Raw genomic sequence first — 25968 nt, forward strand, 5'->3', positions numbered from 1 at the left:
CAGCATGAAGAAGGCGAAGATATGTTGTCCAAAGCGAATGCAGAGATCGAGTTATTCTGAGCAGTACATTCTGAAGCATTAGTATTTTCTTTCACCGAAAGACCGTTGGTTTGGACTATTTGGAAGTACTTTCTGTCTTTTCTATATGCGTTGACGTTTCGCCACAAAAGTCGGAAAAACTCCAACATCAAGTTGTGGCACCACGATACTAAAATACCTTTTTGAGGCTGTGACAATCATTTTTCCCGTAAAGAAATGTGTGTTTTTCACGGAATACGTAAACTTCACTGACTGTGTAGTTTTGCTCTGGGTTTGAGACGATGAATGAATCGGTAAACGCGCGCATCGCCGGATGTAACTTGACGACTTCCGCTAGAATAATTTCTTTTTTTTCTTTAATTCATGAGCCATATAATAAACAACTTAATAACCTCGACCGTTCGGTCGTTACGGGAAGATCTCAAACCTCGGCCCACCGTATTGACCTCGCTATCGCTCGGTCAATACGCAAGGCCTCAGTTTGAGATTTTCCCGTAACGACCTCACTCTCGGTTATTAAGTAGTTATTAAAAAAACCTTTAAAACCGAAGCTGAAATCGTGATAAACGCCATGACGCTTGACTTGTGAAAGTTCCTTTATTCCAAGAAAATGTTAACTTAGGTTGTGTCGCAATACTCTCAAATTGATTTTATATTTATACGAGTAATGGATTTAAAAGTTACAGGTGAACTCTGGCAGCTCTTTACTCTTTAAATCTTGGCTGTAGCGATTCACTTTTACAGTGGAACCTCGATTTAACGAAGTGCCAAGGGACTGGGGAAATTTGTTCGTTATATCGAGGGTTCGTTAAATCGAAAACCTCGATTTAACGAATTTTCGGAAAAACAACCAAAATGTTCGTTATATCGAGGTTAGTTAATAATTAATTTTCATCGGTGTTACGTAGCACTACCCAGCATTTCTGGATCTGAACAATTACTAATAAGCACTCTTTCTTTAATGTCTATGTAGCTATGTACTATACAGATATGTACATAGCTACGGCACTTAGAAATTGCACAGGCAAACAAAACTGCTTAAAACTACATATAAAAAAAACATAAATACACATCTATATCGAGACGCTAATAAAAGATTACTTCCAATGGAGGTTTTTTGTCATCAGTAAAAAATGCGTCCTCTGTTTAAGAAAAATGAACATGGTATTAAACAAAACGGTAACAATTTTAACACTGTTCTAGTCCAATTGTAGGACTCTTAATCAGAAAATTCTTTTAGTGAAGATTGTCTCTGTGGTTTTGTTGCCATTCGTAGGAATGTATCTTCCATAGAAGAAAGGGAGCGCAGAAATTCCTTTTCCTTTGCACTTGTCTTGTCGAATGACAAAATCAAATTGCGAAGCTCTGTCACAGCCTCGCTAGCTTCGACCAAACTAAGTGGTTTTGGCTCCACTATAGAGATGTCTGCGTCTGAATCTCCTTCATCTTCTTCTTCCTCATGACTCATCGATTCCACGTTTTGGACTGCCTTCAGAGCTTCCCGTGTTACATCTTCCTCCGTCGGTTGGCTTTCGGTTACAACATTGTTATCAAGGGATACAAAGTGACTGAATGATATCTCTGCAAGAGAGGGAAAATGGTGGGTAATGTTTCCCCATAGACCGACACCAGTTTCATTGGTATCTTCATCTTCCTCGTCTGACTCAAAAGGATCGTGTGAGGGCTCCGCTACTTCACCTGGGATTCCTGCTTTTTTCCAGCAGTTTTTGATTGTCGTGGTGCTTACATTGTCCCAGGCTTTGGCCATCATAAAGACAGCATCCTTGACGGAGGTCGATTTCTTTGACAGGTTTATTGTCATCTAAACACTGTAACATCCGCCTGATCATTGTCTTGCGATAATTTACCTTAAGGTTCTGGATTATGCCTTGGTCTGCCGGTCAAAGCTTGCTTGTACAGTTAGGTGGAAAGAAGATGAGCTTTGTGTTTGTCAGGCCATTGACAATAACATGTGAAGTACAGTTATCTAAAAATAACAGAATATGGCGGTTTGCTACTCTCATTCGTCGGTCAATTTGACGGACCCATTTTTCAAACAAAACGCTGTCCATCCAGGCTTTTCTTTGAGACTCATAGGTCACGGGGAGCAAGTTCATGTTACTGTACCTAAAATATCTGGGTCTGGCACATTTCCCTATCACAAGTAGGGGTAGCTTCTCTGTGCCATCCTGGTTGCAGGCCACAAGGACTGTCACGCGATCTTTACTTCTCTTACCACCGGTGCACTTTTCTCCTCTCAGGTTAAGCGTTTGAGTAGGGGTAGCTTTCCACATAAATCCTGTTTCGTCAGCATTGAAACGATCCTTCATGCTATAGCTGCGGCAAATATCCGGGAGACGCTCGCTCCAATTTTCGACAATATCAGGATCTACGCTTTTCTCTTCACCACATACAGCTTGGCCTGTAATTCCCTGTCTTTCCTTGAATTTTTCTAGAAAGCCATTACTTGCCTTGAAGTTCTCATACCCTAACTGTTGTGCAAAATACAGGGCTTTTTCTTGCAGCAGCGTTCCACTAACTGGGATGTTGATACCTCGAACCTTCCGAAACCATTCAGACAGTGCTTTGTCAAGATCTGGAAAAGTCGCCTGCTTCATCTTCTTTCGTTTGTCTGTCAAGAATCCTCCTTCATAGGCACTAATAATCTCATCCTTTTTCTTCATAATGGTCGAGATTGTAGACTGAGACAAAGGAGGATCAAAACGCTTTGCAGCGACAGTGTTTTTCTCCCCATCCTTGATTGCTTTAGCCAGTTTATATTTCTCTTCCAATGTCAGCACCCTTCTCTTCTTGGTCTCTTTTTTTTTGGACTGCGACCGCGATGTGGAAGCACTAGGAACGGGAACTGTTACGCTTTCTTCTGCTGCACTCTCTAGGCTTGCCATAGGACAATATATTAAACTGCTTTCGATGAAAAGTGTCAAATTCAACAGAGATATAAAGGCACAAAATACGGCGAGGTATTGCAGGACGTGCTGGAATTTTTGGAATCTAACACCTTTTGATTGCTCAACAGGGTATCATGTCAACTTTCACAGGAAATTGAAGGTCTCTCGCTATTCATCGTGAAACTAGCGACAGGTAGCGAAACGGTGAAGCGACTTGTTGAGTTTTAAAACAGACAGCAATGAGCAACACAACATATTCTTTTCGATCTTGTATTCGAGGCTACCATGCGTATAAAGATATCTGGGATGCAGCTGTTGGTGAAGTTCTGGATTGTGAGGTAAGCCCTCAAAAGGAATCGTTTGTAGTTTTGACAGGTTATGAGCAAACTGAGTGATTTTACATCTATATTTTCTGCAGCACGAGCCTGACAACCCACACGACACCCAGGCTGTTGCCGTTAAACGGGTTCAAGACCAGGAAGGGACAGAAGGGACGCTTCAGACCGTGGGCCATGTGCCATTGACACTTTCACGTGTCTTCCATTTATTTTTAAAGCACGGAGGGCAAATGTCAGTGGAAGTGGCTGGTAAACGAAGAAATAAGGGCATTGGACTCGAAATTCCAGCAATTTATTCCTTTTCCCACAAGAAGCCATCAAAGATAAAGAAGTTAATAGAACTCATAAAAGACAAAGAGGATAAAGTCGAAATGTAGATGCTTTTATATGTTTGTATGAAATTATGTAAACAGCTGTAATGGGCTGTTGCCCTCGTGTTACAGGATTAAAGAAATGTCATCTTTGTCAGTTTGTTTTGCATTCATCTTTCGTCACATGTTGACATTTATTCGTTATATCGAGGTATATTTTACATTTGGGCGTCTGGATTGTGTTCGTTATAACGAGGATTTCGTTATATCGAGGTTCGTTATATCGAGGTTTTGCTCCATACATTTTACTGTAATTTTGGCCGGGCTGAAGAAAATCGTTCGTTATATCGAGGACTTCGTTAAATAGAGGTTCGTTAAATCGAGGTTCCACTGTATAGTTAAGCGTATTGAATGACATAATAAACTTGTATCTGTCTATCTATCTATCTATCTATCTATCTATCTATCTATCTATCTATTTATTTGCATCACATCCGGTTAGCGGAAACACTATTTTTGTGGATGGTTAACTTATTTCTAAAATATATAGATACATTGACTCGCGGACATTACATATGGATGCAGCGGGTCATGGGTGCTTGCTTACTGCGTTCTCGCAAAAGATTGCAAAGTAAAAAGCGTTCGCGACAATGCCGAAAGATAGTGTTATATTGGCGCTGGTTGATCGAAGCTTAATGAGTTTCAGCGCAAAGGAAAACGAAAACGAACACATGTATTCATATTGTTTATTTCTTTTTCTCCTATCGTGTCTGCTTTTACGTTTTTGAAGGACAACCTTTCGCGAAACAGTTCTATAATATGTATTAGTTATGTTAATGCTCTGCTCGATAAGAACAGTTTTTCCCTTATTTTGTGTAAGATGTAATATATCATACGCGAGAAACCGTCTTCTACCACATTTCCAAACACGATTATTTCATTTCAGATAACAAAAAAGAAAAAAAAGTAAAATGTTGAGTAGTTTCGGAGCCACCAAAAAATTTGGAAAAATTTAAGTGCCGAACTCTAAACGCCTTTCCCAAAATGTATTTAACTTTGACAAAGAGTTGCATTTTAACATGCTAATCTCAATTCGATAATGAAAATGTCACGGTACTTAAAGCAATTAAAACTAAATTTAAAATGTTTTTAATGTTTTAAGCCCCGGCTAAACGATCGCAACATTTCAACACAACATATTGCAACATTGTTGGCCCAGTATTCGCAAACCCGGACAAACTATGCAACATATCGCAACATTCTTGGGCGCAACATGTTGCGTGCGTAAGGCCACCCTGTTGCGACAAGTTGCGACATGCAAACTAGTGCGCATGCCCCGGCGCAACATTGTTGCACGAACCTGGCCAAACGACTAAAACCTCATGCAACATCCACAAATACTGCATGAAAAATCTGACCACTTTCAAACTTGAGTCAGCAACACCCAACATGTCGTAACACGTCCTAACAGGGTGGCCAAACACGCGTAACATGTTGCGCACAACAATCTTAAGATACGTTGCGTTGAAATGTTGCGATCGTTTGACCGGGGCTTTATACTGTTACGTTGATGGACACGAAAACCGTTGGCTCTACACAGTCTTGATTAGGCAATAATTTACTAACAAAGAGAAATAGCATTAGAAAAATACCATGTAGCAAGAAAGTTTTTTTTCGGGAGTTTAATTTTTCGGTTTGGCCATGTTATTGTATGTTGCCGCAACTTAGTTTTGCGATTTGGAAAGACTGGTGTTTCCAGTTGGGTATCGATTTTTTTTTTTTTTTTTTTTTTTTTTTTTTTTTTTCAATTTTCAATTTGACGTGTTTCCTAGAAATACGACAACTTCAGCGTTTTTAAATTACGCTACACCGTAATCAGTTACTCTATTTAACAGCTACACCTGTAGTAAGCCATGGGCAATTTCATCGTTAAATCTATGAAACGGTTTAAATAAATGGCATCAACAAGACTCTACATGTGGGGTTTGTATGTATAATTTCGCCGGTGGGGCAAATTTTTGTGGGGAAAAGTTTGGGGGGGAACGTTATTTTTGTGGGAACATTTTTTTCGGATAGTGGAAAAAACTGCAAAACTTTGGTGCCACACGGTAAATTTGGTTCCCATCGAGTACTCAGCTAATGTTCATTGGCCAGTGTCGTAGCACGCTGCTCTTTAAGTATCGTGCTCTTCTTATTGCAAGAGGCTACATATCTGTAAAAAAAGATTAAAACAACATCTTGTCTTAATAAGAGTCGCAAATGTTCCACGTAGGGGCTGGTTTATTTTTTTATTAGCCAATTTTTGCCTCTAACCCATGTTTTTTTTTCGTTCATAAAAAAGGCCTTCCTCAATGACAGGGGACAGACCTGTACGCGTATCAATCATCATCAGTCAATAACATTTCAAGTCAAGCGAAGCGGCTTCAAATGACCGACAAGAGCAAAACGAGTTAATTAGAAGTACGTAGTAGTAGCAGCAGCAGCAGCAGCAGCAGCAGCAGCAGCAGCAGCAGTAGTAGTAGTAGTAGTAGTAGTAGTAGTAGTAGTAGATGAATTTATTTATTTTTAATTTAATTAATTAATTAATCAATTAAATAAATAAATTATTAAATAATTAATTAAAGTACCTCAATAAGTGTAGAGCTCTATCCTCATGGAGATATGATGATGCCATGCTGTTGGCTTTATCCTTAAGAAACGTGCCGTGATTGGTGGATTTAGATGGTGATAGACAACGGTGTCGTGATCGGCATTGCCCTCAAACTCCTAAAAATATAAATAGCGATGAAGGACATGTTTCTGTGTTTAAGGGCAGTTTTTTTTTGGTTGTTTTATTTCGTTTGCAAGAAGTGTTTTAGACTTTTATTCGCTACGAAGCGATAATGTTTGAATTATTCGGTGAACTAGTTGGTTACTTGCATTCTTTATGTTACGTTTAAAACTGTTCATACCCTTATTGCTTTTTGTTGCACACGAAAGGTTTCTCAACGGTGGTTTTCGATGGAAACGACAGAAATCAGAAAATGACGGCTGATGGGAATTTCAGGTTCTCGCTCTGAGCAAAACAGGTCACGGTAAAAGCTCTGGTGAGTTAGAAAAAGTGATTTGAGAGGTAGATTTAAAAATAAATAAATTATTTACCGGCTTAGGGTGGGTCCAGAAACTGAAAAAAACTACAACTGAGGTCACATTTTTTTCACTACACGGACCTCCCAGCCGGCAAATCACATATATATCTTGAAAGAATATCTTGTATTATAATCCATCAGACATTGTCACTCACACGTGATTGGTCTAAACGTGTTACGTGACTGAATAATTATTTCCCAGGTAAAACTAGGAATATCCGAGTGATATCCACCAATTTTCAGATCTCGTGTACAGCGAGAAATTTTTGAGGGATTTTTTCATTATTATTATTATTATTATCATGCATTGTTACATACGCTAGTTAAAATACTAGACTTATATGATTAATACCGTCACTTACAATACTAATATAAGGCTTACACTATACGTAAGTTACTTACAATGCTGTACATACACTAATTACAATACAATACGATCATTTACGCTACTAACAATACTATTGCTTACACTACTTACAGTACAGTATGGTAACTCATGTTGCTTACAATACTAATTACCACTACTTACACCGCAATACGAATACTAACGCCACTTGCAGTATAATTCGATTACTTATGCTACTTGAAACATTTACACCTTCGACGTGAAGTACATTTGCCTTATTTCATTACTACAGTCCAAGCTATATTGAGGGGGAAAATTGCAAAATCAAGTCAGTGAACAATGCTCGATTTTCTATTGCATTTGGCGTTTAATTTGGTTTGAAGTTTAGAAATATTGGGATTCTTAGAAAAAAAAAACCCTACACGAATACACATAGCGCTTCACGAGAAGCAAGAGAAGAACTAGTGTGCGCTTTTGGATGGAGGTCAACGAAGCTATTCCATCAGTCGAGTTGAATAAAAATGATCTGTTCAGCAGAAAGACTCACATTTAAATTGTTGAATATCCAGTTAAACCAGCTTTATTGTACTTGAAAATACTGAAATAGAGACATCACACTCGAGAAATGTATGCATTATAGAATCTGTCCTAGAACAGAAATTGCAATGGTCGTCGGTTGCTATATTAATTTTTTTTTTTTTTTTTTTTTTTGATAGGTTCCAACACAGAGCACTCATTAAATAGTTTGTAATAATATTTACAGCGCATTTTAGACAAGGTTAGAGTACTGTCTTCGGATAAGTAGTGTAGATCAGGAGTTGAAAAAGGCATTTACTGGAGATTGGTGTTTGCAGAGCAGTTTGCTTCAGCGAACGTGGTATGGCAGCGATAATTTTAAAGTATTGCCGGTAATTGACTTTCAATCCAAATTTTTCATGCAATTCGTCAAGAGATAAGAATTTTTCGTCTTTACTTAGCTTAGGAGATCTTGCACAAAAAAATTCCAAGCTAGCTCGTACCAAGTTTTCCAAAACAGTTTTTTTTTTTTGATCAGTTGTCATGTCCTTGCTGTTTCATAGTCCTAATATAAATTTCCGTCTTGGTTCTCCTCCGTATCTACCGCTCAATTCTTGAAAATATCCCGGTAGTTCGCGATAAAATAGGGGAAAATTCGCTTCGAATAGATTAACTTCGTAGGTGCACTTTAATAACAAGGTTAGACCGCCATATTTATTTAAAAAAACAACTAGGGACAGCCTTCCAGTTGGCGTGTGTGCCATCTAGAGGTCTGCCAATCCAACTCAACCGTAACAATTTGACCATTGTTCGGAAGTTCATAAAATTGTAACCTCCGTCGGATATTGGTTGATAAATAACCGGTCTCTTTATTTTATCCCTTTTGTTCCTCCACAACAAAGCGAAAAGTTCAGCTTGCGATTTCTGGATCACAGGTTCAGGGACAGTTGACATTGATGCCGCATAAATCAATTGAGAGACACTCACTGTCTTCGCCAGCATTGAACGACCGTACAGTGAGAGATCGCGTGTATGCCAAATATTCAGTTTCGTCTTCATTTTACGAATTTTACTAAAGAAATTTTCTTCATTGTTTTTGTCTCCATCGTACGGTAAAAACGCGCCAAGAGCCTTAATTGGTTCTGTTATGCACTTGAAACCCATAATTTTGTCCTTATTGCCTTTTTGAGAACCGATTCACATTATCTTTGTTTTGAAACTTTTCGGGCCCGTAAAGCCATAACAAAATCTCAAACCTTACGATTACAGAGCTGTTTTATTCACATATTCTTAATATGAAGAGAAGTTCCCTTCATACAAGAAGTTTCAGGCGTATACACTTCTCCGTTTTTAGATACAGACGGACTAAAAATGACTTTACGGGCCCGAAAAGTTTTCGGGGCTTTCGAGAAACGGGCCCCAGGCCCGATAATACACCGGCGCTATTGATTATCTGAACTGATGTTTCGAGAGATACTACAGTACTTGAAATCACTGTTGTATTGTCTGCAAATTGCGTCAATCTTGATTCAGGCGAGTTAGTTAGTATGATACCCTTACAGTCGGGATCATGGCGGAGTTCAGTAAGTACCAGAATTTCCACTGTAAGTACAAATAAGGATAATATACACAAAAACCTCCATTTGACTTTAAAAATACACTGGATATTTGTCTTTGGGCATTATCTGTTCGTCAGAAAACTGTTCGCTTCTCGGAACATATAATATCCGCCGACAAATATCCGAGCTTATTTTTTTTCTCAAGCATCTGAGCGGGCCGGAATCCTAAATCCTCCAATTTGATTGGCTAATCATACGCACGTGACCGGTCCAGCTTTTTACGATACGGCCCACGAGCCGGATTTTTTCTTCGCAGCAGCCTAAATCTCGCTCCTAAAAGTTGGCGGTAATCGTCAATCTTTTGCCTTTTTTACACGTCCATCGACGATTAGTCAACGCAAGTTTATCTCTGTTCACTTTAAAATGGCAAGGAAAGTCACTGTAAGTAAATTCAATTGAGCGTTTTGAAGTTGTGAGAGTTTGCTTGGATGTTTGTAGCTTGGCGCTGTAATGGCGCGTAATCCTCTGTTTCTCTCGCCATAAGATTTGAGTCAATTTCAGTCAAGTTTACCTCTCTGATCGTTGCTTTATTTAGGATAATTTCTGTGGAATACACTTAACGAATTTCCTCGCTTTCTGCTATTCAATTTACGGTAGAAAAGTCTGATTTCAAGTGATTTTACAAGCAACGACTGACAGAAATTGTTTTTGTAGTAAAACTTCAAACTTCGCACGAAATTTCACACCGCAAAAACAGTTTTGGAGAACTTAACTGGTGAAATAAATGCAACTAACATAAAGTAGTTGGAAAAAAATCTGTTCTTTAATCTTTTTTTGTCTACTATCTGAGTTACTCGTTCGTTGCCAAGATTTTCTACAAATCGTTAGCAGACGGCGCGAAAGCCGATTCAATAACAAGAGTTGCGTAAACAAACCCATTTGTAATCTGTAAAACCAATTTACTGCAGGAGATCGAAAAAAATAAACATGTTATTTGCCGGCTTAGGGTCGGTCCGTATAGTGAAAAACTGTGACCTCGGGGAGCATTTTCAAGACCTCGGTCACAGTTTTTCACCACACGGACCTCCCAGCCGGCAAATAACATATATAGATATTTCGGGCTAAGTTGAGACTGCTGTTAATATAATATTTCTATTTACCGCGTCTGAAGATTCTCCTTGTCTCTTGTAAAACAAGAATGATGCTCCATCGTCGCTGAACTGCAACTTGTACTTCGTTACCCACTGTCCAGGAGAGTAGGAATTCCTTCCCTGTGTAGCCACGTGTGTGACAGGCGTGATTTTACCAAGATCAACTTGAAGCCATTGGTTCGAATCACTCGTCAAACTTGCCCAGGCGCCAGGCCCTAATCCGATTCCGGGAATTGCCCAGTCCTTGGTATACAATCTCGCTCGCTTGGGGCTGTATCTATTGTCATATTCTGAAGAAGCAGTTAATTGCGAGTCTGCAATGGCACCGCTTTCCATACCAAGAGCTTGCATATCGCCTATAGAAAGAAAAAGACATCGGGTATAAAGCTGTTTAGGAATGAAGAGTGAAAAAGTACGCGTAAACCCTGAAAGTTAGTATGGATAGAGGTACGTAGCTGATCCACTTGCTGAATACTTAAACAGGTCTAACAACATGGCTAATGCCATTTCGTGCGTTACCTCTTTCGTCACTTTTTTTTTGTTTTAGACTTGTGAAAGCAAGGTTCTTTTCACCACCTGGATTTTAGTCGCGGAAGAACTTTTAACTAAAAGTCATGTGAAGGAAAAGGAAAGCTACAGAAAAATGGTCCTTTGACTGAAAAATCTAATGTGTCGTTGCTAATATTTCAAATGGGGGGGGGGGGGGGGGGGGAGGTGGTGGTGGTACTCCGTAAAATGGCTTATACGGAAAGGCTCTTCCCGAAAGGGAACCTTTTTCAGGCTGCAGGTATATAAAAGGGTAGGCGTTTCACAAGTTGAGGTATATATAAAGGGGAGGGGAAATCTATAATTTAGTTATGTTAAAGTACCTTTACAAAATATTTCTAACAGAGGCACATTGTGGCTGTATCATTTAATCTATTAGGCACGCTACGTAAAAATGACAAGAAGACTTCCTTTTTTTGCAATTCATTTATAATACGGCTAGTTGTGAAAGCATGTGAAATGGTACACAAAAGGGTAAGCGGTTAGATGTGTACCCCGGGTCCAAGGTTGGTATCACTATTGTGGGCTTTCTGCGCGTGTTAATTTGAACCCATGGTTTGGTGGCAGTAACCATTTTCCCTGCTCTTCCCCTGTCCATATATATTTGACTTAACTTAAGCTCACCGAGAAACAAGTTCAGCATTAGTGTCCCCAGATTTAGCGCTCTACAGTCTAACCAGAACATAAAGTCGTTCCTCGTGCGTTATTCCAAATCTGCTAGTAGGATTGTTGAGCCGGGATTATTTTCGCATCATAGCTGAAATAGATTTAGTTTGGCGCATAACAAACTGACTTAGGTTACGCTTTTGTGTAAAGAAAAGGAAATTAAAAGGAAAGATCGTCTGGGGAAATTTCATAAATTACCTCTTAATTTGCACGAAGAAACCTCGGTTCGGCGTCGGCCATGTTGACCATAAGTAAACTTTCCTCGAATGAAGTTATTAATTAAGTATTCAAATGGTGCCGTGGTTTATTGAAAGCGTAAATAGGAAACAATTATTGGATAAGCTGTCTTCCGTGATATTAAGAAAAATTAAGGGAGAAGTAAGTGTTATCAGCCCCAGCCTTCGGTCTTGGCTGATTAACACTGACGGAGACCTTGCTGTAATAATCTACAGCCTTTTGTCCTTCGGCGAAGGTAAAATCAAGTTACAATTAGTCACTGTCGAGTTAAAGGTTGGATTAAAAGTTACCAAGGCAGCCGTAGAGTTCCATCCTCATGGAGATGTAGTCGTTCCATGCTGTGGGTGTCAGTCTAATGTATCGTACTTTGATTGGTGGAGTTAAGTGATGTTTTACCACGGTGTCAGTATCATTGTTTCCAACAAACACCTGCAGGAACACGAATAAACAAACGTATATACATATTGCTTATATTATTATACATTGAACTCGCTCTCTCTTTTCTGATTGGCCGAAAGTGAACAGTGAATTTTCGAAATCAGCGCCTGCATCGTCATCTAGCTGCAGATTATACAATAATCATGTCAAAGACACTCAAGGTCACGGGTAATCATGTCATGTATGACCGCGGTGCATGATTTCTAAGGGTAATCTGTCAAGTTCGCGCGCTTTGTGTTGCTTGCCGTCAGTGAAGAAGCAAAGGCATGACTACCATTTGTTTTTTTTTGTTTGTTTGTTTGTTTGTTTCGTTCAATGCATAATAAAACAATTATTAGATTCGGTTTTTATGATATCCAGAACAATCAAGGTCTCGGTAAGGGTTATCAGCACAGGCTTCGGCTTTTAACCCTAACCGAGACCCTGATTATTCTGGATATCACAGAAACTGCATCCAGTAATTGTTTATAAAGCTTTAAAAGCAGGAATAGTCGGTTCACATTTTGACTTCAGCAATTCTTCCCTCTGCGAGCGTTCTTGCCGGAGATGTTTCAAACCTCTCTTAGTTTACCGAACCGTGTGTGCTAAATACTGTACATTCCTGATATGCAATGACTTTCCACCTTCTGATTGGCTCTAAGCATTAGTGAGAAGACAGTTCTCGTAAAATCAGCTCGTTCCAATATACTGAAAAGTTTTACCAAAATAATTATTAAGAGCCAATTGAATTATGAAATATTTATTTCATTCTTATTATTGCAAATAGTCAATCAGCTACTAGCATTGACTGATTAACTTTGCTCCTCATTTGAGTTGCAACGAAAGTACCTAAAATTAGAGTATTTTCCCCCGGGGGGCTCCCATGTGAAAAGGTCGGAGATGCTCGTTGGAAAATTTGAATTAAACCCCTAAAAGAGCCCAATCTGGGTGCGGCTCAAGCTTTATTTGATTCCTAAAAGATATCAGTTAAAACAGAATAGGTTTGATTACCAGCCGCTGTTTAGGAAAGAAGCCACTATTAATAGACAGGACTTGAGAGAGCGGCGGAAACCGAGCCTAAAAACGGAATAAGGGTGTTTTATGGCAATTATTTCTTCAAGTGTACCCTAAAAGATACTTTGACAGCTAAATATAGTGGCGTTTCGCCATGAACCGGCCTTAAGTAAGACCTTTCAATTATTATTATTATTATTATTATTATTATTATTGTTATTATTATTGTCATTGTCATTGTCACTGTCACTGTCACTGTCACTGTCACTGTCACTGTCGCCGTCACTGTCACTGTCACCGTCACCGTCACCGTCACTGTCACTGTCACTGTCACTGTCACTGTCACTGTCACTGTCACTGTCACTGTCATTGTCATTGTCATTGTTATTGTTATTGTTATTATTGATTTATACCGGCCCTAAGCGAGACGACGAGCATCCCCAACCTTTTCACATGGGAGTTCCTCCACCGGGAGTATTTAATACTAAAATACTAACAGCTAAGTGAAGTTAAGCAAAATTCATAATAGGATACGAGTCGAAGTTTTCCAATTTTAACTTTGTTGCCCCCTCAAATATCACGTTACTAATTTACACTATACCGACTGCAACATGAAAACAAACGTAGTGGTTTTCGTGAATAAGGTCCATTGCTTTGCTCTGATTTGCTTTGCTTTGCTTTGCTTGGTTTTGTTTTGCTTTGCTTTGCTTTGCGCATTTCTAGTAGAATTTCAGTGATGGGGAATTCTACTGTGTAGAGTGCTAGCGATGGTTGTTTTATTCAATCAAGATGTAAGATGTTTTGTAATGTTTCAAGACGCTGTCAGAATATTTGGTTTTTCTGACACTAGCTAATTTCCCGAAAGTGAAATATTTTTTAATTTTTTTTTTTTTTCGTCTCGTAAAGGATATATTCTAACCTTATCTACGTTCTCTCCTTGCTGTACAAAAAGCTGAAATGAATTTCCGTTGTTGCTATACTGTAACTTGTATTGGGTCACCCATTGGCTGTAATTATATCTTCCTTGGGTTGCCACATAAGTGACAGTTGTCTCAATTCCAAAATCGATTTGGATCCACTGATTCAGATCATTCACTCCTGCTGCCCATGCGCCGCGTATGCCCTTGTAGTGTAGTCTTCCGTGGCTTGGGACAAGATTTTCATCATAGTGAGAGGACGCTGAAATCTGTGCCGGTGTTATTTTAAAGTTCTCCATCCCCAAAGGAGCCAGACACTCTGAACAGTAAAAAAAAAATGATGCTCATACATAGAAAGGTTTTATACAAGTTAGGATACGAAATAGTTTCAACAGAAGCAATCTTAGGCGTATTCAGAGATTTGCATTTCAGGAGAACAGAGATTTGTAGTCTATACAAAATTGGGCTGGAAATGGTTGTTTACCGTAAACCGGGACCTTCTAAAACTGAATGTACGACGTTTTCAGCCAAATGGATAAAATCTCCACATCCAGATTTACTTTCTGATGGAAATAAAATTACTGAGGTTTTTAATCATACCCACTGAGATGCAACTGTCTTATAATCTGTCTTGAAGAGCTCAAAGATTAGAATTCCGAAAGTAACGCCCCCCTCCCCCCCCCCCCGAAAATAATAACGGCTCCCCTAAAGTAACTTTAATTTTTACCTTCCTACTGAATTGAACCCCGAAAGTAACGGTGCTCCCGAAGGTAACGGCCCACCCGAAGGTAGCGACCCCTTTGAAGAAGTCACTAAAAGAGAAACTATGACCCCATAGTGCGGATGGATCAGCCTGACTGTCCCCAAGACTGAAATAACTTGAGTTATTTGAAACTTTAATTCGAACTTAACTGTAGTTTTCTTGAAACTATAATTTTTATGATTTTAGGATTTTAGGATTTTAGGATTGTATTTACTCAGTATACTCCTATTGACTAGCTAGAGCATTTGAAAACAACTCGCTTTTCTCCACGCTTGTCGCAAATTTCACTCTTTTCTTTACTCGTGCCGAGTGTTATAGAAAGTCATTTCTTCCGGCCACTACCAAACTATGAACTGATATTCACTTGGAGATTCGTTCATCCAATACAATCTGCTCTTTTAGGAGTGTGTTAGCTGTTCATTATAGAATTATTCGAATTCTGTGTAATCTTGAATTGTGTGAAGGGTCGCTAGGCATTGCAGAGTTTCTTTTTGGCACAGTACTTTTGAACATTTTGTTTAAATCGATCCAACAGAATCTCTCTTTATATAGAAGTACGCTTACAAAACAATACGTAATGTGGGTACGTTATGCTGAAATTTGCAGAGTTGTTAATCAAGGCCCATTCACATTCACAAATTGTGAGAAAAAATCAATAAAGGAGTTTTTATCTTGACTTTGTGACTTAATTATATATTGTGTCACTGGTCATTTACTGCAAAAAAAAACTGTGAATAAACAACTTAAAAGTAAATGGATTAATTAGAAAGCTAGAAAGTTACTTTTTCTTAGCCCAACTCACGGGACTTCAACTAAGGGGAGCCTCAGAAATAAAAAAGCTTCAGTTCTTACATCCGAACAATTATAACCACGCCACGAAAGTAATTTAAATTTTAAACGTGTTAGGGGAATTGTTATAATGTTTTTGTTTAGACTAACTTTTGTGCCAGACAACTGAATTAAGACGAAACTCAGTTCATAGAGCATTTGCCAGCATCACAGCGGTAATGGTTGGAATTCGATTCGGCTCTGAATTTTTTTTCAGACTTTTTTCATGTTTTTGTGATGATCTTTCATGCAATCATATTTCGTCACTTTCACACAAAAGTGCTCTCCTCACTGTTTACAAGAATGATTGAACTATGATTTGACTGCAACAGTCTTCTACTTGGTTACTTGTGGATAAATTATTCCATAAAATCTAAGGCATCATCTCTGACCACTTAAATTTGTTGTAATTTTATTCCATTTTATATGAGCTTCCGTTATTTATTTTTGTATTTAAATTTTGCTTATTTACTCCTGTCACTGGATGACTTTGCAAGAATCCAAATGTAAATTTAAATAATGTAAAAAAAAAATCAAAAGGCTCACTTTATGAGCAATAGTGTACAGCAGTCTCCTAGCTACATGCATCATAACTGGAGGAGTAGCTGGATAGCGATTGAAAGGTACTCGAAATCTACCTCTCTAGTTATTATACGGGCTGTCTAAGTCGGCAGGGAAGCTTTCCGACTCCACGCCCGGTCTGAATAAGGTTAACTGATAATAGATGTCGAACTTAGCAAGCTGTTCCCTGCATCCGTTGGCTTCGACTGAAGTACGAACAGCAGTTAAAACTGTGCTGTCCTCCCGGAGAGATTCGATAAAATCTTTGTTCGTAGCTAATAAACATAAAGACCACACTTAGAGCGGTTTTCTGTTGAGTTTCGAAAGTAATCAGGCAATTACTTTGGTTTTGGTTTTGGTTTTGGTTTTACGGTTTGAGATTAGCTGAGTAGTCTAATCAGTAGGTAGTGGATTTGGTTTTCGACAGTCAATTGAAAATCGTTCTAAGTCGTTTTGGCCTATCCTAATACTTAACTCTAGAATTCTGGATGGCGGCCGCGGCTACAACTTACGTTTAGACAAAGCACAACACATTGACTATACGATAAATAAAGTCGAAGGCGTACATTTTGACACTTGTATCCTGAAAAGTGTACAGAAATTAGAGTTGCACATTGCTGAGTATTAACTTAAATGTTAAGTCTGCATACGAACAAATAGGCCCATCTGCCCGGAGCTTATCCCAGTTTCTGTAGCATGAGGTGACCTTGGAATATTTCTACCCTCTCCCCCACCCCCCACCCCCCATCCCCCCACCCACACCATCCCCCCATCCCCTCAACCTGGATGGAATGCTAGTCCCTCGTAGGGTTATCCTCCACATTAAATTCGACGATACCCATTGATACATCAGGGTGAAGAGAGACGATGTGAGAGTAAAGTGTCTTGCTTAAGGACACAACACAGTGTCCTCCGCCAGGAGGTGAACTCGGACCACTCGATCCGGTTTCGAGCGCCCTACCCTTGAGGCTACCGCGCCTCCACGTTGAAGATTAAAGCAAGGGTTAATTACCAAAACATCCGTAGAGTTCCATCCTCATGGAGATGTGGTGATTCCATGCTGTGGGTATCAGTCTGATGTATCGCGTTTCGATTGGAGGAATCAAAGGGTGTTTTACCACGGTGTCTTGATCGCTGTTTCCAACAAACATCTAATGATAATTAAATAAATTTATGGTCAACTGCTTACTATAGATGGTGTAGTTCGCGCGTGCAAGCGTTTTGAACTCTAGCGAGTGAGTAAGTACGTACAAAGAAAGAGTCTTACATCACAAATTACACAATAGACCATATTCGTATTCTCGGTATTGCTCTGGAACTAGTTTGCGACTGGGGTGAATGCTGGGAGTCTTTTCAAATGCAAATAGTATTTATCTCTGGACTGGATTAGGTATGAAAGGAAACAAATAATTACTCTGTTTGTAATAAAAGCCACGCTCGTGCCTTTTCTTGTGTTTCGTGACGTTTCTTAATTATTTTACGACAAAAATCTTCCATAGCTTTATATACAAATTCGTGTGAAATGTGTACTTTACAAAGGCAGTAGAATGAATCATTTCTCTTTCAATGCCAATTCCTTTCTCCGTTTCCCTGTTTCCTTGTTTTGATTGCCTTTTTTCTCCATTGAAATTCTTGAAATTTCTCTCAATTCATAGATGGAATTGAAATCACTCATACGGAGATGAAGATGAGGTACGCGAGTTATATATACACCTAACTGAAGAAACGTTGTCTAGAAAAAATTATAAACCATAAACGATACGACAGAGTGGTTTTCTGGGAAACTTGCAGACTAATACCAGTTGGCATGTTTACGCGCCATGTACATTGATATTAAAGCGGTTTACGAGAACAGCATGTGGACCGTATGACATAATTGTTACCTTGGTTATGATATTGAAGAAACTGCAGGATTGATCGCATTTTCTGTAAATGTAAATTTCCTTTTGTTTTCTAACTTAGCTATCTTTAGAAAGGCATGGGCAGTTTCTATGTTTGTTTGTTTTTTTTAATCACTGAGATCTAGCTGTGATCATTAAATACATGAAGAAACAATACTAAATATTCATGATTGTGCACAGCCTTCTTCAGTTCTCTCGTGATTCCATGAAGTCGTAAAGTTTATGGTTTATACTTTTCATACGACAACATTTTTTCATTCAGGTGTATGCAATCCATATTTAGCCAAGCCAGATTTAGCCAAGCCTAAAAGCCACCTTGTTCAAAACCGCCTTGTTCAAAACCCGATTAAGTTAACCCAGGATAAGCGACAATTTTGATTTGAGTTTTGCAACTTTGCGGTGACGTTTTCTGTTTATATTTTTGGCCTTCTTTTTGTTTTTCAATAATCTCAAACCACACACGGAGCCCTGACCCTAAAGCAGTTAAAAACACCTGTATAGAAGATAAATTTATACTTCGGTTAACTTTTAATCCTGGGTTAGCGTTAATCCAATTTCCGAACAGCCCTGACCTGATTACAACAAATTAAGCTGACAATCGCGATCGCGATCCGCGATCCAAACGAAAACAAGAACTTGGTTAGGGCTCAACTTCATAAAAAACATGTGATCTCCATGATTTATAAAGCTGAGCCCGCGATATGGTCACGTGATACTGGTCAGCGGATACCTTGTTTTGACAGGTGTCAATTGACCATAACATGGATGTCAAATATCAGAGACGTACGCTGTAAGCCAAGACTTGGTATTAGCCGAAGTATGGCCGCCATATTGCGCGACGTCGTAGTCGTCGTCGTCTTCGTTAAGCGCACGCCCCCGCGATCCATGCCGCTAGCCATGTTGACCATGAAAAAAGAGTTGCATGGGTTTCTATTTCTATGCATAAATGTGATTCTGTTCCTAGGGTTATGGTGCTCTGCTTGGCGGCCCTTCGGGCCACCAAAGCTCCGCTTTAACTCTGATGTTTGAAGATGCAATGGGTACAATTGGTTTCTCCCACGATCAGGGGTGGAAGGAGTGGGGCACTACCCTATGTGGCGTAAACAGGGACGAATCGCTGAACAGAGTATGGTTTTAAGGATCTTTCCTCTCCAGTGACTATTTGATATCTTAAACTTATGATGATCTGGACAAATTTTCTAGAGCCTATCCCAACCCTCACCTTGTCTGAGTTCTCTCCAGGCTGCTTATAAATCTGAAAGGAAAGTCCATCGTTGCTGTATTGTAATTTGTATTGTGTCACTCGCTGGTAAAGGTCCGCATTCCTTGCTTGGGTGGCCACAAAAGTGACATTTGCCTCAACTCGAAGGTCGATTTGAATCCACTGATTGAGATCATTCACCTTTGCTGCCCATGCGCCGCCATTACCCATGTAGTGAAGTCTTCCGTGGCTTGGGACATAATTTTCATCAAATTGAGAGGACGCTGAAATCTGTGCCGCTGTTATGTGATAGTTTTCCATTCCCAAGGGAGCTAGACATTCTAATAGTGACAAAGATGGAAGTTACAGAATGATCTTATATTTTACTCAAGCTAAGCAGATTCAAGGCTAATACAATTCTTTCAAGTTAAACGTCCTTACCATGAAATCATAAAAGCTTAAGTAAGCATATTTGCTATTTAGAAAACTATTTAGAGCATTCTCCGCGATGGCAGATGTAATTTTTCGTATTTTTCATACAAGCAAAAAGTCACATTCATAGATCAATTTGCCGCGCCAAATTTAGTAAATATTTAAGTTTAATGAGAATAAATTGCAAATTCATGAAAATACGGTACTATGGGGTATGCGTTGTCCCTGGCATACATTTCCTGGTAGATAACCAAGTTAAAATTGGGGTCCCATATTTTCATGAGTTTGCAATATGATGGAATTTGAAAACAAAACAAAACTATTCTTTCTTTTAAAAATATTTGGTTTGTAGCATAAATTCGATGCCACTTAAGTTAACTCATTCATACGCATTCCTCGTTCTTTTAATATATGTGCGCAAGTAGAATGTAGAACAATGGTGACAGGGTATTCTGCAGTTGCTCCGAAAAATTCGGAAAAGCGCAGCATCGGTTAATAAGTCCTTTGATATCTCGAGAAACACTGATGTTTTTTTTTTTAAACAACTCTTTCGTGACGGTTTAAAACTGAGCTAAATAATTAAGTGGGACAACAATAACAACAAACACAATCTCTATTATTTTTAATAATACAAATGTCATATCTTTGCTAAAATTAAAAAAAGCGATCACTAAACAACAGCATGACTGTAAATGAAAATACTAGTTTTATTTACCTCTCGTGCAATGAAGTCCTATATAACCCGGTGCGCAAATACAATGGTATTGATCTTCTTCGTAATTTGGGATGCAGCTTCCGTTATTTTTGCAAGGATTTCTAGAACAAGGTGTCTATAGTAAAAAGATAACCATGAGAAAATATATTATTATTATAACAAGCATTTACGAAAAAAACAAAGAATGTATTAAAATTGGACTCTATAAAGGTCTCCAGCGAAAAAATATCACAAGTAATTACATTATTTCCAATAAACATCCCGCTTTTGTTAACTTTTTGAAGCCGTTTTGCGTTTACTAAATTATTTATTATAATTACCCTCTTTTGAAAATTTAAGTAGGAACCGACGTTTGACTTGATGTCCGGTAGTATAGGATTATGAATCACCTGCTTCTAACAAAATTGAAATTTTCGGTGAAATAATTTCTCTTGTTTCGATAGCAGAACAAGACCTTCAAACAAAAATATTGTTTTTCTGCTCTGGAATCATGATAAGAATACAAAATAATTTCTTGTACTCAGAGTGCAATAAATCTTTTCAAAAGTGGAATATTTAGTTCAGCTCAACCGAATTTCATAGCTAATGAATTTCGGTTAAGCTGAACGAAATATCACACTTTTTAAAGCTCGTTTTATTTCTACTGAGTCTCAAAAACCTTGTTTACTTGTTAACGCCAAAGAATCTGATTTCAATTCACTATTCGCATTTCTAAACATCGCACCATTTCAATTACATTGAGACAACTCAGTGAGCATATGTTGTTCTATATTTATGTTCTGTGTTACTTAATAAACTTTGAAACGATCGATATAAAGCATAAAATGCAGTTGTTGCTGTTGTTGTTGTTTTCAAAATAGCCCCCCGAGAAAGGTCTCCTGCAACTGACACCACTAATTAATTATTTTATCTATCCTCTTTGATATTTTCCCTTTCCTTTACAACAAGAATATCCCTCGAAATACATATCATTGCTGATAAAACCGATGTCCACAATAATAGCTAAATGTTTTACAGCTGAACGTTAAATTACCATTTACCTGTATGCTGTAATGGTGAAACTCTTGTGAATCGGTCAGTTTCTCAGGACTTCTAAACTTGTCTTCACTTAGCAGCTCGCAGCGAAGCTTTCCATTTTCGTTTGGCGACAAAGCAACGTTGAACGAAACACAGGGTGCATTAGCAACGCAACCGAAAGCGCAATCTATAGCCCGGACTACTTCACAAGAAGAGTCTAAGAGAGATCCTTGAAGATGCTGAAACTTGTGTGCTTCAAAATTTGCGTACGACACCCCGTTTTGAAAACTAGATCGCTTTAAACCATGATCACCTTGGATCAAACGTTGATGCTGACCTGTAACCCATGGAAAACGAAGCAGAACAATTGTAAATAGAAAATTAAACATTCCTGTTCAGCAGAAATACCGTTTTAACTCGAAATATGTTCTTCGACTGAATATATATTATGCAGCGTTATTTTCTATGAGGTGAACTCAAAACGCCGAAAGAGAGAATCGATTGACACGTCAATCAGCCAATCAGCGGATGCCATTCCAGTCAAGTTAGGTAAGTAATTTAAGATTCTCTCTTCGCCTTCATTTTGCATACGAGGCCTGGGGCAAAACCTTTGATATGGAAATAAGTTTTGGTAGGAAAATCATTCTCATCCAAATTAAACAGATGGGTGGATGTTTGCGTTGGACAAATAGAGAATATTACGTGACAGCTTTTAGATAGAAAAAATATTTCTCGCTGCTTTGAGATAGAAAAATATTTCTCGCTGATAGTATTTTAAAGAGCGAGCCCAGAGAAGTTGAAATTCGTGTTACTAAGCGGCAAACAGCCATGTAATGTTGTGTTCATTAAGTAAAGTGTTTCGATGGCTTGCTGGAATGGCAATTATCAGTCAAAGTTTTAGTGATTTCTCAGTTATATCAGTTAAAGAACCTCTCATTTCTTATGTGACAGTTAAGACTTTGCTGAACTCTCAGCTTTCAATTAAATCATCTGCACCAGCCACGACAACTTAAAAACCAAAAGAAGGTAACGTAGTGTCACTCGTAGATGTAAAAACTGCTCTGAGGAGAGATTGTAAGGTTATGGGTGTTATTGGAGGGGAGGAACAAAAAAACCCATTGTCCTTCGTCAGTTTAATTCGCCAGTGAAAGTCGTATTTAGATCTCATGAAAGAGCTTACCTTGGCAAAAGGTAAGTCAGGCACTCAACTGTATCATAAGTTCACAACAATGTGCCAATCACCGAAGGAAACTCCTCAAGACTTCTTAATCAGGTCCCTTGATCAAGGCAACAGGTCCTTTTTGCATCGCAAGCTGAGGGTGTTGCTGTGAAATATGAGCCATCACTGGTTTACTACTTGTTTCTACATGCTATTGAAAGTGGTCTTCAGGATGAAGCTGTCCGAAACAAACTGTGACCGTTCCTCCAGAAAGCAGAAGTCACAGACGAAATTTGATGGAACAAATCAATGTGGTCGTTTCCGAAGAGTCTGAGCGGAAAGGTAAGCTTAGAGCAACCTACCACAAAAATGTCAGAGTAAATTCCTTGTAAGTGGACAGTGAACATGCTGAGTCAGGGGGTTAAACACAGGAAAAAAGAAGTCTGGGTCAAAGAAAGAAATAAAGTCTATTAAATTAAATGAAAACTTAACAAGGGAGCAGCACTCTACGAACTGTAGTTGTATAACTTCTTTATTTCTCCTACGCGTTTCGTGTGACTAACGCACACTTCATCAGGTAGTTTAACAGTACAACACGAAGCGCCTGTATATATACCTAACTCATACTAGAGTTTACATTTCATAAGAACACACCTACGGATATACATATAGGAATGACAAACTCCGCGGTAATGCGTCTAGGAAACAGGCGGTAAATTTCGGCAAGGTGTGACATATTTTATGCGTGATATCATTTCGGGGCCCGCGGTTTTAGCTAAAACTGTGGGCCCCAGACGTGTCTGCCAAGCATGCCAAAGAGCAGACCAAGAGTTCTGTGATCATTGTTTCCGACGTGGGTTAAGCGGCCATTTTGTACGGGGATGTCGCAGGGGTGCAGCCAGTGTACCTAATCGCGAGCCAGGGAGTAGCTGATGACCATGTGAAAAGGTTCCATGTTTTTGTTAACCGAGGCAGGAAAGGAGTATCTTTAAGAGCATTGTTCCTAGTGTCAGTCTGTACATTACTGTTTTCATAAATACCAAAGGACCCACTGGATGAAGTATAAGCAGTTGCGTAGTGCAATTAAGTGCCTATCTAACCAGGAGAAAAGGGACGCTTTTGACAGTGGCATGTATGTTAGTCACCTTACAGCAAATAAACACGCCAATGTTGGAAAATTGGTGGGGAAGAAATAAAAGGTTCAGTGTGTTATGAACAATGTGCAGACCCTAGCTTTGTGGGACACCGGTGCCCAAGTTTCTATTGCTTCTAAGAATTGGATTGCTGAGAACCTACCCACAGCTTAGAGTCGTCGAATGGATGAACTGCTTAATGACAAAGAACTTGATCTGAAAGCAGCTAATGATACTGAAATCTCATACGAAGGATGAAATGAAGTTTCTTTCAAACTTGCGACCTCAGATGACAAACATGGTATGTCAGTACCCTTCCTGATTTCAAGAGATACTCTGGATCACCCCATTGTCGGATACAATGTAATCGAAGGGATTGTAAGAAACCCTGCCAGTGATTCTCCAAACAATCATGAAGAGACATAACTTAATGCCTTGAGCACAATCCTTTCAAATGCAAAGCAGGAAAATGTTAAAGCCTTGATTTGTCTCATCAAGACAAACATCTCAAGTGAACTGTGTAGTATAAAGGTAACAAAGAAGGATGCGGTAGTTCTCAAGAATGAGACAGTAGTAGTTTCTTGCTCTGTAAATACTGGCCCAACTGAACCAAGGCTTCCAATATTGTTTGAACCAGACATTGAATCACCTTGGCCATCAGAACTTGAGGTCCCTGAAACATTAGTAACTCTCAGGAGTGGTGCTTCATCGCGTATCAGAATTTAAGTAAAAAATACCACAGACCACGACATCACCTTGTAGAACAGTACAATGCCAGGCAAGCTTGAACTAGGCAAGTCTGTAACACCAGTGGACATAATAAAGAAAGAGAATGAAGAAAGGTCAGCAGACTGCATTCGACCTGCCAACAACTCATCAGAGGGGAGAGAAGAAGTCATGATCAGTTTGCAATCAGATACACCTATCATGAAGGGACGTGAAAGTGAGCCTAGCAGTCCAACTCCAGATGTCGGCTTGGGAGACCTCACAGAAGACCAGAAAATTGCCGTAGTGACCATTTGTAGAGAGGAAGCAGATTCTTTTTCGAAAGATGATGATGACGACGTAAGATGCACTGAAGGTCTGCAACTCAAGATCAATTTGTCAGATAATCGTCCAGTTCAGAAAAACTATCCATCTATTCCAAAACCTCGATACTTTGAAGTGAAGCAATATGCTGAAGACTTACTCAACCCCGGATGGGTGTGGAAGTCACGTTCAGCCTACTCATCACCAGTAGTTTGTGTGCGGAAAAGGGACAGTTCCCTGAGACTGTTTGTGGACTTTCGTGAGCTGAGTAGGAGAACAGTGCCCTACAGACATCCACTTCCTTGAATACAAACAACCATTCAGAATCTTGGTGGAAACAAGTGGTTTTCTTTTTGGCACCAAAAAAGAGCCTACCATCAAGAATTTGTTAATCCTCAATGTCGACACATGACTGCATTTGTAACACCGTGGGACTGGTACGAGTGGGTGAGGATCCCATTTGGTCTCCGGAATACCCTAGAAGATTTTCAAAGATTTATAAAGGACTGTCTGGAAGGACTTAGAGATGAAATTTGTGTACCTTACCTAGACGATGTGATTGTCTTAAGCAGAAACTTTGATGAGCACATCGAAAATATACGAGTAGTGCTGAGGAGACTACGTGAACACGGAATAAAGCTGAAAGCCAGAAATGCAAACTGTTTAAGAGCAAGGTCAACTACCTAGGAAGGATTTTCTCTGCTGACGGTTATCGGGCGGATCCCTCAAATGTTAAAGCAATGTTGGCACTCAAAGAGACTAACCCAAAGACCGTCGGTGATGTGAGAAAAGTCCTGGGTTTATTAGGATATTACCGAACGTACATACAGGACTTCTCCAGAATTTCACAGCCCTCTTTTTGAGCTCTTGAAGGCACCCGGGTTAAGATTAACAAGTGTCTTACTCAAACATAAAGGCGTAGTCAGAAAGGAAATGGGACAAGAGCACAACCCAGTCATGCTATTGTTTGGACACAGGAACATCAAGGAGTGTTGGAAAAACTGGTAGACATGTTTAGCTAACCCTCGAATCCTCGGTTATCCAGATTATGGTCTCTTATTTTGTCCTACACACAGATGAGTCCAACGAAGGACGTGGAGCAGTACTTTATCAGCGGCAGTCTGGTAAAATGCGG

The 25968-nt window shown here is 39.2% G+C and overlaps 3 protein-coding genes across 3 annotated transcripts; 2 read left to right on the forward strand and 1 right to left on the reverse strand.

Moving 5' to 3' along the window:
- Positions 1 to 3113: 3113 nt before the first annotated feature.
- Positions 3114 to 3839, forward strand: LOC149111225 (uncharacterized). The gene is made up of 2 exons (XM_089292843.1): positions 3114 to 3286; positions 3367 to 3839. Exons 1-2 carry the CDS (start codon positions 3188 to 3190, stop codon positions 3661 to 3663), a joined length of 396 nt encoding a protein of 131 aa, XP_089148969.1. The 5' UTR covers positions 3114 to 3187; the 3' UTR covers positions 3664 to 3839.
- Positions 3840 to 6225: 2386 nt separating this feature from the next.
- LOC110065787 (lactadherin-like) lies at positions 6226 to 21901 on the reverse strand. The gene is made up of 8 exons (XM_089292415.1): positions 21536 to 21901; positions 20496 to 20610; positions 19370 to 19689; positions 17259 to 17397; positions 14097 to 14413; positions 12037 to 12175; positions 10307 to 10653; positions 6226 to 6363 (listed from the first exon to the last, which is right to left on the reverse strand). Exons 1-8 carry the CDS (start codon positions 21899 to 21901, stop codon positions 6226 to 6228), a joined length of 1881 nt encoding a protein of 626 aa, XP_089148541.1.
- A 2674-nt stretch (positions 21902 to 24575) lies between these two features.
- LOC149111226 (uncharacterized) lies at positions 24576 to 25139 on the forward strand. The gene has a single exon (XM_089292091.1). It carries the CDS (start codon positions 24576 to 24578, stop codon positions 25137 to 25139), a length of 564 nt encoding a protein of 187 aa, XP_089148217.1.
- The last annotated feature ends 829 nt before the right edge of the window (positions 25140 to 25968 follow it).

The sequence above is a fragment of the Orbicella faveolata genome, unplaced genomic scaffold, assembly GCF_042242905.1.
Source record: "Orbicella faveolata isolate gen_17 unplaced genomic scaffold, um_ofav_v1 contig_24, whole genome shotgun sequence".
In the NCBI taxonomy this organism is placed as follows: domain Eukaryota; kingdom Metazoa; phylum Cnidaria; class Anthozoa; order Scleractinia; family Merulinidae; genus Orbicella; species Orbicella faveolata.

Coding starts and splice junctions, on each gene's coding strand:
- LOC149111225 (XM_089292843.1), top strand. CDS start 3,188: ATGAGCAACACAACATATTCTTTTCGATCTTGTATTCGAGGCTACCAT. Junction 3,287..3,366: donor GTGAAGTTCTGGATTGTGAG/GTAAGCCCTCAA, acceptor TATTTTCTGCAG/CACGAGCCTGACAACCCACA.
- LOC149111226 (XM_089292091.1), top strand. CDS start 24,576: ATGCCAGGCAAGCTTGAACTAGGCAAGTCTGTAACACCAGTGGACATA.
- LOC110065787 (XM_089292415.1), bottom strand. CDS start 21,901: ATGTTTAATTTTCTATTTACAATTGTTCTGCTTCGTTTTCCATGGGTT. Junction 19,690..20,495: donor AGGACTTCATTGCACGAGAG/GTAAATAAAACT, acceptor TGTCACTATTAG/AATGTCTAGCTCCCTTGGGA. Junction 17,398..19,369: donor CTGGAGAGAACTCAGACAAG/GTGAGGGTTGGG, acceptor AATTATCATTAG/ATGTTTGTTGGAAACAGCGA.